The sequence below is a fragment of the Sander vitreus genome, chromosome 14 (genome assembly GCF_031162955.1).
Source record: "Sander vitreus isolate 19-12246 chromosome 14, sanVit1, whole genome shotgun sequence".
NCBI classification, from domain to species: Eukaryota; Metazoa; Chordata; class Actinopteri; order Perciformes; family Percidae; genus Sander; species Sander vitreus.
In genome coordinates, this window is record NC_135868.1 from 11,158,218 (window position 1) to 11,177,119 (window position 18,902).

An 18,902-nucleotide genomic window follows, 5' to 3' on the forward strand; every position below is an offset into this window, starting at 1 on the left:
TGCAGTGATCACAAATAGAGCAAAGGATTTTCAAATCAATTTGTAATGCTCTTTCACCTTCTCACTAATGATCATCTGTCCCTAATACACAAGATCATGGACTAAGGCTTGACCTTGGTCACCAAACCAGAAGCTAACCCAATTACCTCATGCTCTGGACAGTCCACAGACAATATATTCACCTCCCCTGATAGAAATGCAGTACTCTCAATGTGAGAGAGGCACACGTTATATCTACTGTCAAACAACATAACATTTTCTTTTTAATTAGTGTCTGTTCAGTGCTTCATATCTTTTTGTCTTATTTAGAACGTATTAATCGCACGTTATAGTTTCTGAGCTTAGTCATGGCTGGCCAGTAGCAGTCAGTTGTTTCCTCGTTGGGTGCGGACGTATATGCTGCGTTACATCAACTTGTGGCTGGATATTTTAGTAGAGTTCCTGCATTGTGTTTTATTACAGTTCTGCAAAATTAGCACTCTGCAAAGGTTTCATCAAGCTGTCTGTTGAAAATGTGGCCATACTGGTGTGTGGACTTAATGGGGAGAGGAGCTTTGAACATGTCTTGGTTGTTTGTTTGTTTTAACAGCAGACAGGTGCCATATAAAGACCACAGTATAATCAAGAGAGAATTGTTTAAAATTGTACTTGTATTAGTTTAAAAAAACAGCTTAGGAAGGCATTAAAGTAATACGATTACCACATAGGATAATGTACACACATACAGTTATACTGTATTTGGCTGAGGTTCTCTGCTGTCACACTTATGTTACATCTCACCTCTCTGCAAAGCCTATTTCAAGAAAAATACCTTTAGAGATAAAGGTATTTTTCTTGAAATAGGTGAATGCATGGCAGTGCATATTTGTGCTGTCAAAGGATTATGACATCACAGTATATCTAAAACTATTACAGCTACAATTTATTTTATTTTCCTGACACAGCTGAGCAGAGAAGCTATTAATTTTCTCAATAAAATGGAGCAGGAAGGACTTTTTAAAAGGTCCCTACTACTGTGGAGGTTTTTGAACTGCCTTGATGGACGCGTCCACACAGGAAATGACTTGGTCATTTGTTGCAGTAAAGATAAGCGGATAAGTGGACGAAGATGGATGTTGCAGTAAAAAAAACAGGCAGAAATTTGCATCTGTAATTTGCGGTTTAATGTGCATATAACAGTACTTGTAAAGTAATAGTAGTAGTAAACATTGTGCTGTTTCCATGATATGATCAGGCATAGTGGAATATTGATTAACCTGTGCTTTAGGAAATCTGCAGAGGCTTGGAGCAGACTCCTGGACTGCTCCCTCCACAACCTAGCTCCACTACAAATTCATATCCGGAGGAGGGGTGTGGGATCGATGGCATGCCGGGATGCTATTAGAACTGAGGCGGCTAGGCAGCCAGGCAGCCACGACTTCAAAAGCAATGTGTGGGAGGAGAAATAACACAAGGTAATTATCTGGGCCCCGCTAGCTACCACTGAGGTAATCTGTAGAGTGGAGGACGAGGGTGGCTGTGGAGGTGGTGTTTAGGATGTCTGTCCATATTTACCTCAACTCACTGCACACTCCAGCAATGCTAAAGAAGAAGACAAAACTTGCCCTGGCACACATTTATGATCATTTTATTCTATTACTTAGCACTTTTACCTGACATCTTTATTCAGATCGACCTGCAACCTACAGCAAAAATCATTGTTGGATATTAACCAAATACCAGTTATATAAAGTTGGTTTAGAGCAATCATTTAACTGCTGCACAGTTTCAGAGTTTACAGGCAACATAGCTCATTATACTTTCCAAAAAAGTAGCAATCAGAGTGAATCACATCCCAACCTGTCACACTACCGCTGAAGCCAAATTGCCGAGCAAGGTGAGAAGCCATCTGCTTTTCCAGTTAACTTAAAAGTCATGATGAGCGAAAAGCAATTAGGCAAAAGCTCCAAAAGCATCTGGATAAGAAGTCATCACAAAGTCAAGAAAGTTCCACTTATCTGCCTTGAGCTCACACAAGTTGATTTCATTGGTTAACAAACATGACTTTCATTCAAATCTTAACTAAATAACATCTGCACAGATTTTAATTTTCTGATCGGTCATTTGGAAGTGCACACAAAATCTTCAGTCAGAGAAATTTTATATAATTTGCTTCCTCTGTCCCTGAATGTTTCTCATTTGTGTAATCAAATATAACAGCAATAATCAATAGTACAACTTTTCCACCCCATGCCTAAAAGCTCAATCCCCAATGACTCATTTCTAATGGAAAGAAAACACAAATTACTACAAAGAGGAATAGATTGGTCTGTTTTACATACATATGAGGGATGAAAAAAAAACTGTCTGTAAAAAATAGTGCACACAGCCACAGACATAATAAACACACACACTGTTAAAATAGCAACAATAACAATTATAAAAACTGCTGGATCAGCAAGCTTACTCATACGTGCAGCCATAGGCTTTGTGCTTGCCGACTTATTTCTGCTTCCAATGCAGTTAATGAGTTAAAGGTCAATAGGCTGTTATGACACCAATTAGTGGAATATTTCAAATCAGCAATGTATCTCATCATCAGTGGTGGTCGGCTGATGCTTTGAGATTTCAACGAAGCTAATTGCAGAATAACGAACACAAACCGATGCTATCAAAGGGGTTTAGAGGTCATGTCCTGCACTTCAGTTAGTGTCACAGATCAACACAGGGGTCAGTGTACAGCGGAGGGCCAGGGGTTATTGGTGAGGTTACAGTGCAGGGTCAGCTTTAAGACCTTCTGCTCAACCCTTCAAAGGAAGACTTTACTGCTTCCAGAGATCTTAAAAATCAGCCAAACTGTGAAAAACATCATACTGCACATAGGGGCAAATGATTTTGTAAAGCAACAGTCTGAAGTGCTGAAACAGGACTTTATTGATCTGCCAGTCAGAAGAGGAGTTGAGAGATTCAGCAGATTGTTGGCACTGAACACATGGCTTTCAACTGCATGTAGCGTCCATTCAGTGCATCTTATTGACAATTTCAACTTGTTCTGGGACCGCTGACACCTTTTCAAGGCAGATAGAGTTTTCCTTAACAAGTCAGGAGTAAAGCTGTTCACCTCAAACCTACTTTACTTCCTGCGTCACCTATCTGGTCACAAGACAAGAGAAATCTAAACAAGAGAAGACGTAACATACGGCGTTTCCCATACATAGGTTCTACTTGGGCGCCCCACCCAGGTAGATTGAGAACCGCCCAGGTAGATAAAATCCGAATTACATTTTTTCCCCCCAATCAACGGTGTATTTTTTACAGCGCACACAGACCAGTGGCACCCAGTCCCTCCCCCTCGTGAAGGCTTGCGCCGCGTGCATGACAGCGTCAACGCTTGACTTCAGGCTCAGAACTGGAACCCCTACAGTTTGCTTACCAACCAGGCATAGGGGTGGAGGATGCCATTATCTATCTATCACACAGATCACTGTCACACCTGGAGAACACACTGTGAGGGTCATGTTTTTTGATTTATCCAGTGCTTTCAATACAATCCAACCATCACTGCTCTGGGGGAAGCTATTTGGAGCTGGTGTTGACCCCCACCTGTCTGCATGGACCATCAATTACCTCACTGACAGACCACAGTATGTGAGGCTCCAGGACTGTGTGTCTGATGTGGTGATGAGCAGGACAGGAGCACTACAGGGTACAGTGCTCGCTCCTTTTCTCCTCACCCTGTATACAGCGGACTTCAGGTATAACACAAGCAGTTACCACATGCAGAAGTTCTCTGATGATACTGCCATTGTTGGGAGGGTATCAGAGGAGAATGATCAGGAATACCGGGAGGTCATCTGGGACTTTGTCAACTGGTGTGAGTCAAACCACCTTCACATTAACGCCAGCAAGACAAAGGAGATGGTGGTTGACTTTTGCAGGAGGCCGCCTGGTACTACACCGGTGAACATCCAGGGTGTCGACATTGAGATGGTGGAAACATACAAATAGGTGTTCACCTCAACAATGAACTGGACTGGTCCAAAAACACAGACGTCCTGTACAAAAAGGGCCAAAGCCGTCTCCACCTGCTGAGGAGGCTGAGGTCCTTTGGTGTGTGCAGGACTCTGTTAAAAACATACAATGACTCTGTGGTTGCGTCTGCAATCTTTCATGCAGTAGCCTGCTGGGGAGCTGGGAGCACAGAGAGGGACAGGAAAAGGCTAAACAGACTGGTGAAGAGGGCTAGCTCTGTTCTGGTCTGCCCTCTGGACACCATAAAGGAGGTGGGGGAGAGGAGAATGTTAGCCAGGCTGGCATCAATCATGGGCAACACCTCTCACCCCCTACATGAGACTGTGAGTTCCCTGAGCAGCTCCTTCAGCAGCAGACTGCTGCACCCTCACTGCAAGAAGAAGCGCTACCGCAGATCCTTCATTCCAGCAGCAGTCAGACTCTTTAATACAACATCATAATGTAGCACTGCTAGCTGTTTCTGCAATATGAGCCATCACTGGACAATATTCTGCACTACGCTTTATTATTTATTACTCTGTGTCACCTCCAACTGTGCAACTAATTCTATTTTTTCTATTTCTTATACTTAATGTATATTTTTTCGCCAATGTCCACTTAATGTGCATTTGTGTTATTCTGATGTGTGTAAATTTTTTCTTTTGAGCTGCTGTAGCAAAGGAATTTCCCCAGTGCGGGATTAATAAAATCTATCTTATATTATCATTAGTAGTAGCAGATGTTAACATGTTATTTCCCCTCTACACAGTTCACTACAGCAGAAGGTACTTTCCGGTGTATGCAGGTTAGCGCATGCGTGGTGGGAGTATCAGTGTGTGTGTTGAAGATGGTGGACACATGAGTCATAGCTAGCTGTGTACCTAATAAAAGTTGACTGAATAAACGTTGTGTTTATTACAAGTAACATTGGTAGCAGAGGATGGTTGAATGATGTTCCGCCGAAGTTTGATGAAGCCAGGCCATACGAGTGTTGGAAAAATTAAGTCAATATCTGGACGAGGGTTACAGACCTTGAAGAAAAGAAACAAGCCCTTGCTGTTGCCTTGGGGCTTGAGGGGAGAGCCTGTGAAACAGCGATGGAAATACCCGTGGAAGATTTAGACAGCGAAGACTGTATGGAAACTTTGTTTGCAAAGCTGGGCGGTGTGTTCCTAAAGGAGGAAAAGGGCTGCGCATATGAAGCCTATTCTTATTTTGATGGCATAACGAAAGATAATGCCGTTTCTATGGCGGACTACATAATTGACTTCGAAGAGCGATACAACCGGATGAAGAAGTATAATATGACGCTTCCTGATGCTGTGCTAGCTTTTACGCTATTAGACACGGCCTGTCTTGACGAGAAAAGCAGACAGTTAGCACTGACGGCCTGCACAGAGTTGAAGTTCTCCTCCATGAAGTCGGCTCTAAAAAGGATTTTCGGAGGGAAAACGACAGGCTCATTAAACGGAATACAAATGAACCAGCATGGCGTTTTTCACAGAACAAAGACCACAAGGAAGAGGAAAACGGAACGCAACATTGCAAAGTGGACAACTAAAGCAGCCATTACCGGGGACTAATCCACTGGATAAGTTCGGTAAGAGATCCAGATGTGCCATTTGCCAATGCACGTTTCATTGGGCTAAAGACTGTCCTCACAAGAAAACTGAACAAGTAAGAATAACTGAAGATGGGAATGTAGAGGAATGTAACATTACATTGTTTGCAAAGGCCTCCATGTGAGACGCTGAGATATTTATGACTGAATCATTGGGATCTGCGATTATTGACAATGCCTGTACCTGTACTGTGTGTGGGGAGAAAAGGCTGGAAAGCTATATTGATGACCTCACCCAAGATCAAGTGAACCAACTGATGCAAACAGAAACTCCCAGTTGCAGACCATTTTGGTTCGGAGAGCAATTTGGTATATTCAACAAGAAATGTGAAACTACCAGCTAAAATAGGACTGATAAAATGCCAAATTGAAACTGAATGGAATGTCAAGGTTGACATTCCACTCCTGCTGAGTAAAACGTCCCTTAAAAAGGCAGGGACCATTTTGGACATGGAAAAGGACAGTGCAGTGATGTTCAAAAAATCCATACCTCTTGAATTCACTAGTTGTGGACATTACTGTGTCGACATCAGAGACAGAGAAAGTAAAAAAGGTCCAACTGAAGAGAAAGTCCTAACAGTAACAGAAAATATGTTTACAGATAAGAAATGCAAAGTCCTTCTGAAGCTCCATAAACAGTTTGGTCACGCGTCGGCAGACCGACTACAGAGGCTCATTCACAGTTCAGGAAATAAGGACAAAGAATGCTTTACTGTCTTACAACAAATAGTATATGACTGTGATGTATGCCAGAAGTACAGAAAGACAAAGCCAAAGCCTGCTGTGGGGTTGTCCTTAGCTTTGGAATATAACGAGACAGTGGTCATGGATCTGCATGAGTTGGAACCAGGTTTATGGTATCTTCACATCACTGACCACTTCACACGTTTCAGCGCTGGAAACATTGTGAAAAAAAAAGTCATCTGAAATTGTCAACTCATTCATTCACACTTGGATTAGTGTCCATGGCACCCCCCAGAGGTGCCATGGACACTAATCCAAGTGGAGAATTCAACAATGAAGAGATCAGAGACATGGCTGAAAACTTTAACAATGAGACAAAAACAACAGCAGGATACAGTCCCTGGAGCAACGAACTACTCGAGAGACATAACCAAACACTGACCGAGATCATCCAGAAGGTCAAACGAGAGAATGGATGTGACTGGCACACTGCCCTTGACTGGGCCCTCATGGCTAAGAAGAGTATGTTGAATGTTCAGAGCTACAGTCCATATCAATTAGTGTTTGGACTGAATCCTAACCTTCCATCCGTATTAGAGCTACCTGCTCTAGTAGGAGAACACATTTCAGCTTTACATGCTTCTAGGAAAGCATTCACAGAAGCAGAGTCTTCTGAGCGGATAAGAAGGGCAAACCGTAAGCAGCTCAGGCCCACAGATGACATGTATGTGACAGGAGACAAGGTCTATTACAAAAGAGCAGACTGTCCCGAGTGGAAGGGACCAGGGATAGTTTGGTCAGGATGGAGCTGTTGTATTTGTAAGACATGGGGGGATTCTAGTTAGAGTGCACCAATCCAGGCTCTGTAAGGTAAACACACAGGAATCTCAGGATAAGCCAACTGTGCAAGACAGCAGAGAGGCAGCAAGCAACATAGGCAGCTTAAACAATGTAGCAGAAAGCTCAGATAGCGAAGAAAACACAGACAGCAAACAGGGCAACACCAGTGACAGGTGGAAGAATACAGGAGAAGTGGTTCATCCTACAATGACACAAACTGAAACAGATCACAGTGTTTGTGGTAACTGTCTTTTCTGCTGGTGTAAAGTTAAAAACAGGACAGACTAACATTTATGAAACCTGATGATGGTCGTCTACGGAGAGCCAAGGTTTCAGGCAGAGCAGGCAAGGCTTCTGGAAGGCACAAAAACTGGTTTCATCTACAACATGTTGAACCTGATGGCAGTGACCGGCAAAAGGAGTCAGTTGATATGTCAAGTGTTGATAACCTTAACAATGAATCTGAAATGGAGACTAATGTACTCATAACAAAAGACGTTTCATTTGATGCAGCCAAACAGGACGAAATAATGAATTGGTACAAAAACAATGATTTTGAGGAAGTTGATGATGCAGGTCAAAAGTGTGTCTCTACCAGATGGGTCGGTAGTCTCAAATAAACTCCTAATGGTATAGTGGCAAAAGCACCCCTCGTAGCCAGGGGTTTTGAAGAGCTTAATATTCACAAGCTGCAGAAAGATTCCCCAAGTCCATTCTATGGACATCAAGTCTGCTTTCTTACAGGGCATGCAATTGTCCAGAGAAATCTATGCCCCCCGAAGCAGGAAAGGAAAATATTCTATGGAAACTAAACAAATGTGTCTATGGCCTTGCAGATGCATCACTGTATTGGTACCACAAGGTGAAATAAATAATGCTGAGTACAGGTGGCAAAATGTCTCAAGTACATCCAGCAGTATTTTATTGGTTGGATCAACAATGTAAAGTGCCTGGAGTACTCACATGTCATGTTGATGACTTTCTTAGGGCAGGCTCAGAAAACTTCTCAACTGAAGTGATCCCCATGCTAAAGTCTGTGTTCCATGTTGGGCGTGAGGAACATAAAAATTTCTGCTATGTGCGAATGGACTTTGTTAGTAATAATGGTATAGTTCATGTACATAATAATTACATTGAAAACCTACAGCCTATCCAGCCGCAAGCAGCACGTGCAGTGCAGAGAGAGGTCTCTCTTAATGAGACTGAAAAAGACAACTTAGGTCAAAAATAGGACAGATACTATGGGTTGCAAAACAAACCAGAAGAGACATTATGTTTGATGCAAGCAACTTAGCGTCCAATATAAAAGATGCTACAGTCCAGTCTATTCATGAGACAAATAAGGTCCTCAGAAAGATTAAATCTGAAAAGGTGTCTCTCAGGTTTCAACATTTGGGAAACAGTGATGCTCTACACGTTATCGTTTTCAGTGATGCTTCTCTTGGAAATCTCCCTGATGGGGGTACACTGATTGGTCTCATGGGAGAAGGAGGAACGTTTTGTTCTCTCTGTTGGCAATCTAAGAGAATTAGACGTGTGGTGAGGAGTACTCTGGCAGGGGAAACTCTGGCCATGTCAGATGGAATAGACGATGCTGTTTTTCTGGCTACCCTCTTTTCTGAGCTCACAAGTGGAAATGCTGAACTTAATGCTCCTCCGTTAGTCTGTGTGACAGACAATCACCCTCTGTTTGATGCCCTTAAGTCAACAAAACAGGTCACTGAAAAATTACTAAGGCTGGAAATAAGCAGCATTAAGGAGCTCATACAGAGTAAGAAGATAAAGAAAGTGCTCTGGTCAGACACAAAAACTCAGCTCGTTGACTGTCTTACCAAAAAGGGAGCATCAGCTCTGGTGTTGTTAAAAGCACTCAGTGAGGGACTATGGTGCTATTGAAAGCACTCATTTAATGACTGTGGACACAAAGCTAAGAACAAAAGGACATTTAAAAGCACTGACCATTTTATTTGCATATGCAACAACAGTTTTATTTTTAAGTTGTAATAGCTGTGGCAATTGTTGTATAAGTTTTATTTATGTATAACATCTTTATTTATATTCTCTTGTTTGTTTAAAGTATAAGGAGATTGTTAACATGTTATTTCCCCTATACACTGTTCACTAAGGCAGAAGGTACTTCCCGGTGTATGCAGGTTAGCGCATACGTGGTAGGAGTATCAGTGTGTGTGTGTTTTGAAGATGGTGGACACATGAGTCCTAGCTAGCTGTGTACCTAATAAAAGTTTGAACTGAATAAACGTGTTTATTACAAGTAACAGCAGAGACCATTTAGAACGGAGACGCCCCAACAAAGAGTAGTTTCCTGTATCTGTGTCACGTGGGCTCCGCCACTACCACGCCTCTTTAGGAGACTAGCGGCAGGTCCTGAGTGTATTGATTCCAATAGGAGTGAACGTGAACACAGATTATGAGTGATTCTTTCGCCCCATAGTCACCAAAGTATATATTGGAGCAATTTTTCACAAGCCACATATGTCCCGAACATTCTGACACTAAAATGGCATTTTTCCAGACAGACACATCAGAAGAAAATGAACTTTCTGAATCTCTGTGATGCTAAATATGTCTTTTAGCTGTGTAAATAGGGCTGGGCGATATGGCCTAAAAAATTTTAATCGCCAATTTTTTCCCACCTACTTAAAATCAATCTGCAGATGACAATGAAATTGTTCCAAACAAGTTTTAACTTTAGTTTGTTTTGACTCATACACACACACACACGCACACACAGGGCATGTCTACCATTATGATTATTCATGCCAATTTTGTGGAAATATATATTGGTTTGAGTGTTTCCCCTACCATCAAATCGCCCCCCCCCTGAAAGAATGACAAAATTATATAATGATGCTATATATTCAACAACAACAAAACGGATGCGTGAGATAAAGCTGTTTTCACATATACAGGTAATTCACTTCTTGTTCCTCACCCAAAAGTTCAATTCATTTTAACTTTAGTCGTGCAACCTTGCCCCTATTTCCACCTGTTGCTGAGTAACGTACATTAACATCTCATGGTCTTGTGAATGTAGCATAACTGTAGCAAGCTCCTTCGTAGTAACAGAGCGGCGGTTGCTAGTTGTTTAAGCCACCACAAACCTTCGTCACAGCTCGGTCGTATCAGCAGCATTTAGTATATGTGTTGAGCCGCTACAGAGCACCTCAACACCAGCTCCGCATGGTGCTCCGTCAGGTCAGCGGTAGTTGGTGCTTCAGTTATTCGAGAATAGGTGACTGTGAGCCAGGTACAGAGCATCGCGAGGTGCCGGTCATTTCTTCGGAGATTACGGTTAAGTAATCAAAACGGCTAGTTAAGAAAATAACTACAGTTAGTCCCTGTCGCTGCCATGTTGTTTGTGTATCTCTATGACAAACACGCAGGGGGGAGGGCTGAGCCCATTCGGAACTACAGGAGCCCAGAGAGGAGCGTCGGCAGATGTTAAAGAGAAAACCGATTTTCATTCAAACAAGTCGACGTAAACTAATTCAAATTTTATTTATGGTATCAAATCATAACAAGAGTTATCTCAAGACACTTTACAGATAGAGTAGGTCTAGACCACACTCTATAATTTACAAAGACCACAACAATTTCAGTAATTAAACTACACATTCAAGTTAATCGATAAAATCGATTTATCACCCAGCCCTATTAAATAGCTAATGTTAGCAAAAGAAAATGTATAAATTATACAAATATAACTCTTCATCTATCCACACGACATTCACTACAGTTTCAAACGAGGCCACGCCCCTTTAGGAGACAGGAAGTGTGTACCGTTTCATACTATTGGCGCTGCTTGAAAATCTTTAGTATAAAGGATCTTTGGTAGTAGCAGCATGCTGCTGGTGGTCTTGCCATGGGGTTCACCCTCTCCGCAGCAGTATCCTCCACTCCATACATTTATAATGGAGCTAACCGGAGCTGACCAGAGCTAACATCAGCTAATCGTTGTTACCGAGCCCCCAGTTCCTGTTCTCCGTGCCTGTATCCATTAACTGTATTTATGGACTCAAGCTCGAATAAAACCCGAGATTTTATTAAGTTGGCTGTAAACTACAACTCAGAGTGGTTTGAATTACGTAAATCTGTTCAGATGAGATTGTAATGAATGCACCATGAACATTTATAGCACTAAACAGCTGATTAGGATCCCCACAACACAGATTAAAACACTTTAAAAAACTAACAATGAATTAACAAACAAAATGAAAAAGAATTAACTTTAGAATGCCTAGCCTTAGTCTTATATGATTTAACAGGAGTTAAGTGGAGACAGTGTTGAGATTTATAATAACATGTAACTTTCTGTATGGATCATAGTATAGTATCAAGGTTAAGTTGTTAATACATATAATATTTGGGCTCCAGGTAATCAGGTATTTTATCTGCTGAACCATGACATTTCACAAACCAACCAGATTTAACTGACAAAGCACATCAAAAGGCTTCACTTCATCTGTATCATCTTTTAGTCTGATTTGTTTAAAATGTAAATAGGTATTCCTTTCTAAATGATCTGGTAATATTATGTAGTCATTGTTTTCAATAAATAGTTCATAAACCTTCGTTTGAATAGTTTATACTGAACCCAGCCGTCACGCACCGCACCGTCACATCCTGCGCCACCCACCAACACAAGTAAATTCTCAACCTGTGGGAAATACTGACAACACGGCACAGATCCACCTCAGCCCCCACCTGAGGAGAGCTTTGACCATAGGGGGACGTCAGAGCCAAGACAAGGAATCTCAACCACAGTCATCAACACCTTTGAGGATCCATTTCCTTCACCCTTCCACTCAACCTTTCCCCGCGTTCCCCCTCGTCCTCCCTGTTGAAGTTCACTGACCAGATGCAGAAGCTTAATGCTGGAACCAAACTTACCCTCCAACCTACTCCCATAATTCCCCCTCAGCATCCACCTGCCACAGTTTTGACACAATCTCCAAAGGTAAAACACCAGACACCTCAGGAGCATTTGGGTATTACTGTTAGTGTTCACTAGAGGTGTGACGAGAATGTGACGAGACTTCTCGTCGAGGTAAAGGTTGTCTTGCGATATCGATCACAAATGCAGAGCAGCAGCTAGTAGACGGAGTCTAACCTGGTTGGTCTTATAATACATCTGGCTTTGAAGATGAGTCTGGCTTGGACCTCTAAATTAGCATAGAAGATCCCCTGCCTATTCGCCAAAGTTGACTCTGAGTTCACTTTTGCAGAGCGGTAGCACAGTTGCAATTGTAAAAAGCTGCCGGTAAAACCCAGCATTAGAACGTTAGCTCTCTTTCTCTGTCTTTTTTTAAATGAGTCAAAAGCATAAAGCAAAACCTAACTTTACTTTTAATGATATTAAACAAAGTGAAATGTTCCCCCCTCGTCCTAAAATGGTAATAAATCAATACAAGAGCAGCCTACTTCCTTGTTTACTGCTGCAATGAAACGCTTGGTTACGTTGTAACCTTGGTTCTCTGAGTAAAGACTATTTTCCAGTCATATTGTTACTACATATTAAAACTATTCTTAATTGATGTTTTCTTTCAAATAGTGTTAAAATCTCGTCTTGTCTTGTTCTCGTGAACCCAATCTCGTGTCTTGTCTTGTGAACTGAGTGTCTCGTCACACCCCTAGTAGTCACTGACGGGTACTTCGTCAGTAAATTGTTGGGAGTGAAATTAATTTTAACGCTGGACTTTGTTTGCCCCTGGGTATTCAGATTCTCAGGACAGTATGGGGATTCAAACCGACAAATTTACTTTCACCAGCTGACTTCCTTTGAGCAACAGCTGACTGCACTGTGGACGACCTGGTATGCCACAGCAGCTCTGAGACTGAGCCCACGGGACTGACTGTGCCACCTCATTCTCTATGATGTATCACTAAAAAACAACAGGGCAAGCCAGAGGCAAGCACCCTTTAACAAGGACAAGAACACTGGCTCCACTTCCCCCGATGACACCTTGATGAATAAACTCTCCAGACCAATCGATGACACAATGGCAGCAGTAGCCAGCCTGCCAACCGGTTGGTCAGGCAGTTTCACGGCCACCCTCAGTAAATTGCAGCAGTTGTTGACTCCACTGCTAATTAACCAACAAAGAGAAAAAAAGAAAACAGATTAACCTGCCCTCTCTCTTTCTTACTCACACATTCACACCTACATAGGTTTAATGACAGGGGCAGTGGCCTTGCTGCCCATTGGAGGGTGGTGTCTGCCACTTGTGGACACACAATGTAAAACAAAAAAAAAACAATGTTTGATGTTGCCACTGTGAACTAGTTTGAAAACCTCTTAAATTGAAAAGGCTAACGTCTTCATGCCTCATTGCTTCACAATGCGGCAAAGACAGACAAATGACGTGTGTTCAACATAAATACTGTGTACTCAAGCTTCTGCAGCAGCAACACTCCTCATGACAGCTTTTATTGTAAGTAGTGTACCTTAAAGATGTAATGCACTGCTGCATCAGTAGGCAATACAAGCAGACATGTATTGTCAATGGGAGCTTTAAGAAGCAAAACAAGGTACTTTAAGCCAATTGTTGGAACCAATTGTGTGAAGGCCTGCTTGGGTGTGTTTGTGAGCAAGTCCTGCTTTTTTCATTGAGCCAATTACATCAATTACAAAGAGAGAAGACGATCTCTTACCCAGCGTTGTGGAGAGTCTATTGAATTTCCCTACAATATGTCTGTGGTAAAGGATTTCTATGAACTGTCTGAAAAGATTAAAACGTCTAATTTCTCCTTTAATTTGCATGGTTACAGGAAATTTTACTACACAACACTGCTAATATTATCTGACTTAAGGCAGTCATGAAACGCTTAAAATGTTTTATGTATTCATCTCACTATTACAACAATTAGTATCAGACAGTGTGAGTGTGGCGCAAATTGGACATCCAAATCGGTGGTTGGTAGCTATATAAACTACACAGGCTGGAACTGTATCCTAAACTTTAAAAAGGCAGCTACAAAGCTGGATTGCACCTCCAACGTATGTAAATTCTAATTATGGAAGTCTTTTATTTCAGTATGACTGCACATAAATGCAGCATTTAATGAATGAAGCTGATTTAATTCATCTGCACATGAAGACTGTTGATGACAAAACATTAATATCTAAAAACAAAGACATTTTTGGGTGGGGGCATATCGATTTGGGTGGGGGGGCTCTAAAATATATTGTGTACATGGATAACACTGCTCCAGATTCAATAACAAATTGGTGAAATAGTAATTTGATATTTGGTCAAATATCTACAAGTGTCAGAAAGGACAGTAGCACACTCGTAGCCACGATGCAAAATAAAAAGTATAATTTACCAACGTTTCGACGTGACAGTCTTCTTCAGGGTATTGATATTAAAAAATATCCACAAGCAATATATTTAACATACATAAGCAATAGTACATCCCTTGCCAGTAAGGGCCTCCTGCTTTAACTAGCTGCCACCACACCTAAAACAGTTATATTATTTTACATTTTTGATGTTATCTAAATGCTTCAAAAGCCCCTTTACCTTGACAAGATGAAGATCGTAAATGGTTATGTGGATTACCATTTGCTCAAAGTCTGCTCAAAAGGACTCAAAATTGATAGAGCAAGCCATGACAAGCATCCCATTCAGAGCTGCCAGTCGCAGTTAGTCCAGTTATCTAATGAATGTTTTTGTATATCTGTTGTACCTATAGAGCCTCTCAGGCAGATAGAGGGAAAGAGGTTCTGGCTCTTGCCAGGAAAGCATGATTGACATTCTTGAGATGGAAGAGAGCCAGCAAGGATTTTACTGTCACTATTGGAGTTGCAGATAGCTCCAAGATGGCAGAGGGTTGATACGTTTGAGAATCAGCACTTACACATGGAGACTGCACAAGTCACTTAGGTCTTCATGTAATACTAAGCAATTCTAAATCTACATTGCATAGCCGTGGTTTGTAGTGTGTGCTGAGCGGTTCTCATGGCAACATAACAACACATTACCTACTTCCTCTGAAACCACCGAAACCAAAGAGCAAAGGTACCTACAGTTTCACTTTTTCTTGCAGCAACGCTAATGAGCAAACATGTCCTTCCAGCACTGGTTATCCAGGATAACCCATACTTATACTTATAGTTATCAATGCTACTTGCTGCATGACACCACTTAACAGCACAAGGCATTGTCTTTTCAGAAAGACATAACACAGTGAATGAGTACGAGTATCTCTATGTGAAAGTACAAGACGTACCACCCAGAACAGCTCAACACAGACAGACAGGATCTCATCACACACATGTACAGACACACGCACAGCACGGCAGCTGCAGATGTGCAGCAGTGGGAGTCTGCGACTTACTTTTCTGTCGTCTTTCTGGCTTGCTGGCTGCGCATCCTTACTGTGGTTGTCAGCAGAAGGCCTGCCGCTGGCATCCGTCTGTCTGTCATCACATTCATTCTGTTGATTAGCCCCTGACCGAGGAGAGCCCACAGGGTGGGGCTTCGGCTGCTGAACACCACGCTGGACCTCCATCTTCCTCTGCAATGCCTGGAGGAGCAAGGCAGGAAAACGGATGAATTAAACAGGTTGACTGCAAACAACGGATTCATAGATTTGTTCTCACAACCATCTCTTCCACATACACACTGGTTTGCGTTTACTTCCTTGACTGCTGGTTTCTACTGCCAGGGAGCGCAGCAGGACATAATAAGAAACTATTAAAGTAGATACCCTACTAAAGGTTACATCAAGCATTTATGTGCAAACCAGTGTGTTGTCTTACATGAGGGCTTTACAAAAGATCATACTAATGCACAGCAGTTAGCAGTAAAATATCTACTTTACAAAAACAAAAGATTTACAAAAGTATAAATGTGGGTAACTTCAAAAGCTAAAGATAACAGAACATTATATGTATATCTTAGCATTTATATAAGTACACAGAGTTAATTTGCATGTTTGTTTTGTTTTTTATTAGTTCTGGAAAATGTGCCTAAAGCTCCAGTCCCCCTATTATAATTACTGTAGCTTTGTGTAATGAAAAATGTTGGTAAAATAAATAAAACGTTTGCTTAAAGACCCTGGATGGCTTTGTACTCATTTACACTGTATAATCGAGCACTGTTTCCATTTTTACAAACATTTCTATGCAGGACAACACATAGGCCTAATGAAGAATGATGTGTTGTTGGTCCAACATCATTATTATCAATCTTTATAATAAAATTATCTAGACAGATAAAAAAAATCAGCCGTTTCAGAACCCTTGTGTCATCGATCACTAGATATCACATGAGTCATCTATCACTAGACTGCGGGACAGCAATATTTGTTTCTTTTAATAAAGGATGATCCACATATTAATATGGGAAAGTAAGCCCTGAAGCTTTTTAAAAGAGTATAGACCTTATTCACGCAGACACTTTTGACATGTCAAAGCAGGACAAGCACAGGTGTAATTAATAACATTAATGATGGCTGTATTCCATTTAGGCAAGCTATTTCCAGGGTCTTGGTATTGTGCCTGCTGGCTGGCTGTCTGTCATGGCTTACTGGGGCACTTGATGGAACTGAGCCATTGCTAACAAAATGTGTTGCACCTGTGCTTTTTTGCTATGACAAGTCAACATTTATTGAGAAAATGGTATATTTAACCAATCTGTGGTGCCACTCACTGTACATACATCTGGGTCAATTCACTCAGTTACAGCAGAAACCCTCAAACCAAAAATACTAGTTGACTGCACAAAAATAATCCCTACACGCTTCAGGGTGCTGTATTGCAGCTGATCCTGACTGACCTCATATCTGCATCTGACAGTGGATGATCAAAACAAGAATTTTGCTAATTGCAATGACTTATCATTTTCATCTTTTTCACTGAATGAAAAATGTGTAAGAAACAATAACTCATTATCTAAGTCGGTTTCTGTTGAGAAAACAAAAGAGCTGGGTGCAAAAGAAATATTAAAAAGTTTTAACCTGCCAAACTAAGAAAAACAAGGAACATGGATCTGTATCTTAGGATGAAAATACTTTCCTTGTTGTTGTGATGAGAACATACTGTGAAAGTTTCATTGCATTATATCAGAAGCAAGTGCAGTGGTTTTAAGTCCCCAACCAATAAAGCAGAGACAGACAAAGTAAAGAGAAATCACCTCGATCGTCCAAAGGACAGAACAGATCTGAAATCATCAGCCCAGTTTTGTTTAGCACTGAGTTGCTTCATTCTGCATTCTGGGGCCATCAATAAGTTGAGTTCAGTTACTCGTTTTCAGAAGCGAGATGAGCTGCCTCACAAATACATGTCCTGGAGGACGTTTAACTAAACATGTTCAACGCTGCAGCACACAGAGCAGCGAGACAGGCTACAGAACTTGGCGCCTTGATATCACAGGTGAACGCACCTGTTGACCCATAATTAACCCCTTTGACGTACGGTGTGACGTACGTCCCGCAAGTATTAGCATCTAACAGAAAAGAACCGTCACAAAAGCCACTACTTGAGACTAATAGTGCAAAACTGACTGGTATGACATGTTTTTATAGTTGTATTAGCCTATATAAACCTCTAATGTATCTGTACTAGGACTAGTTACCTAGCAGGTGACGATTGTTGCAAAAACCTTCAAAGTTGGCTCCTTCCTGAGTTGCAAATGTGCATCCGCCTGCTTTGCCTTTAGTTCACGCTTATAGACAAATGAAGATGCAGTTACCGATGGGCATTTGACTTAATACAGATAAACAACTCCAACAACATATTGTCTAACGGTGTCCCCGGGCTTCGAGCGACTTATTAACGTCAAAGAGGGGTTGTCGCCGCTCACAGGGCTCCTAGCACTGTGGCTGTGTTGTTACGATAGCTTCAACAGCGTTTGGCGGCGGCACACCAACATAAACAAGTCGCAAAAGAATGCCGAAATACCTCTGTCACTTCTTGACTCCTCGTTATATCAGAAGCATATCAAGAGGAAGAAGCAGTAGTGCAGCTTGCTTTACATCTCTGTTGTTGCTCTAACACGGAAAGCTACGGCAGTCTGGGGCAGAACAACAAGCAGCCGGTTCATTTAGTTGTATGAGAAGTTATTCCGTCACAAACTGGCAGAGAGGCTGCGAGACACTTCAGTCACCGCTGAGGAGGCAGTGCACGGTGTCAAAGCTGCACACCCCACTGCTGCTGCTGTCACTGTTAGGGAAGGCGTGTCCCCGCGAGCTGTCACCAAAGATTCCTCCCTCCCACCTCCCAGTTAACACCGAGCCCGTGTCAAAAATGATGCTTTCAGTGCTCCTCGAAATAACCTCTATCCTTGATTAAGAAGGTTTTTTTTTTTTTTATTTACTTTCATACCTTAACCTGCCCCAAAACACAACTTAAAATCAGTTTGTCTCTGTAATTAGGAAAATGTGTCATCATCTTGAACGTCACCATAAACGACGTTTAATTATTTGGATACAGCAGAAAAGATAGACACCTCGTTGGAACATTATAATTAATTAACTCTACTGTTTTTGCTTGTCCTTGTTCCAAAGTAAAATATGAGCAAGCGTGGAATTAGTGATGTTTGTTGCTTATTTGGCAAATGTGTTACTGTCAATAGAAAAGTGTTTTCAATTCAACAGTAAAGTGGCAATAACTTACAGTATGTTGTATGTTGGGTTTGGAAAAAAAACAACCAAAAAAATAAACGCCAACCAAAATGACTATGCCGAACTAACTGCGCACAAAGGCCTAGTGCAAGTGCAAAAATATGTAGACCTACATTTT

At 41.5% G+C, this 18,902-nt stretch overlaps 1 protein-coding gene across 4 annotated transcripts in view; it reads right to left on the reverse strand.

The window, feature by feature from the left end:
• Nucleotides 1-18,290, reverse strand: part of rbms3 (RNA binding motif, single stranded interacting protein) — a 285,669-nt gene extending 267,379 nt beyond the window's left edge. Inside the window, exons 1-2 of one of the 4 annotated variants that reach the window (XM_078266934.1) lie at nucleotides 18,063-18,290; nucleotides 15,497-15,685 (exon numbers count right to left, since the gene is read on the reverse strand). In XM_078266934.1, coding sequence (XP_078123060.1) covers nucleotides 15,497-15,670 — 174 coding nt within the window. In that variant the 5' untranslated portion in view covers nucleotides 15,671-15,685; nucleotides 18,063-18,290. The other 3 variants (XM_078266936.1, XM_078266937.1, XM_078266935.1) reach the window with 3 other exon arrangements.
• Between the last annotated feature and the right edge of the window lie 612 nt (nucleotides 18,291-18,902).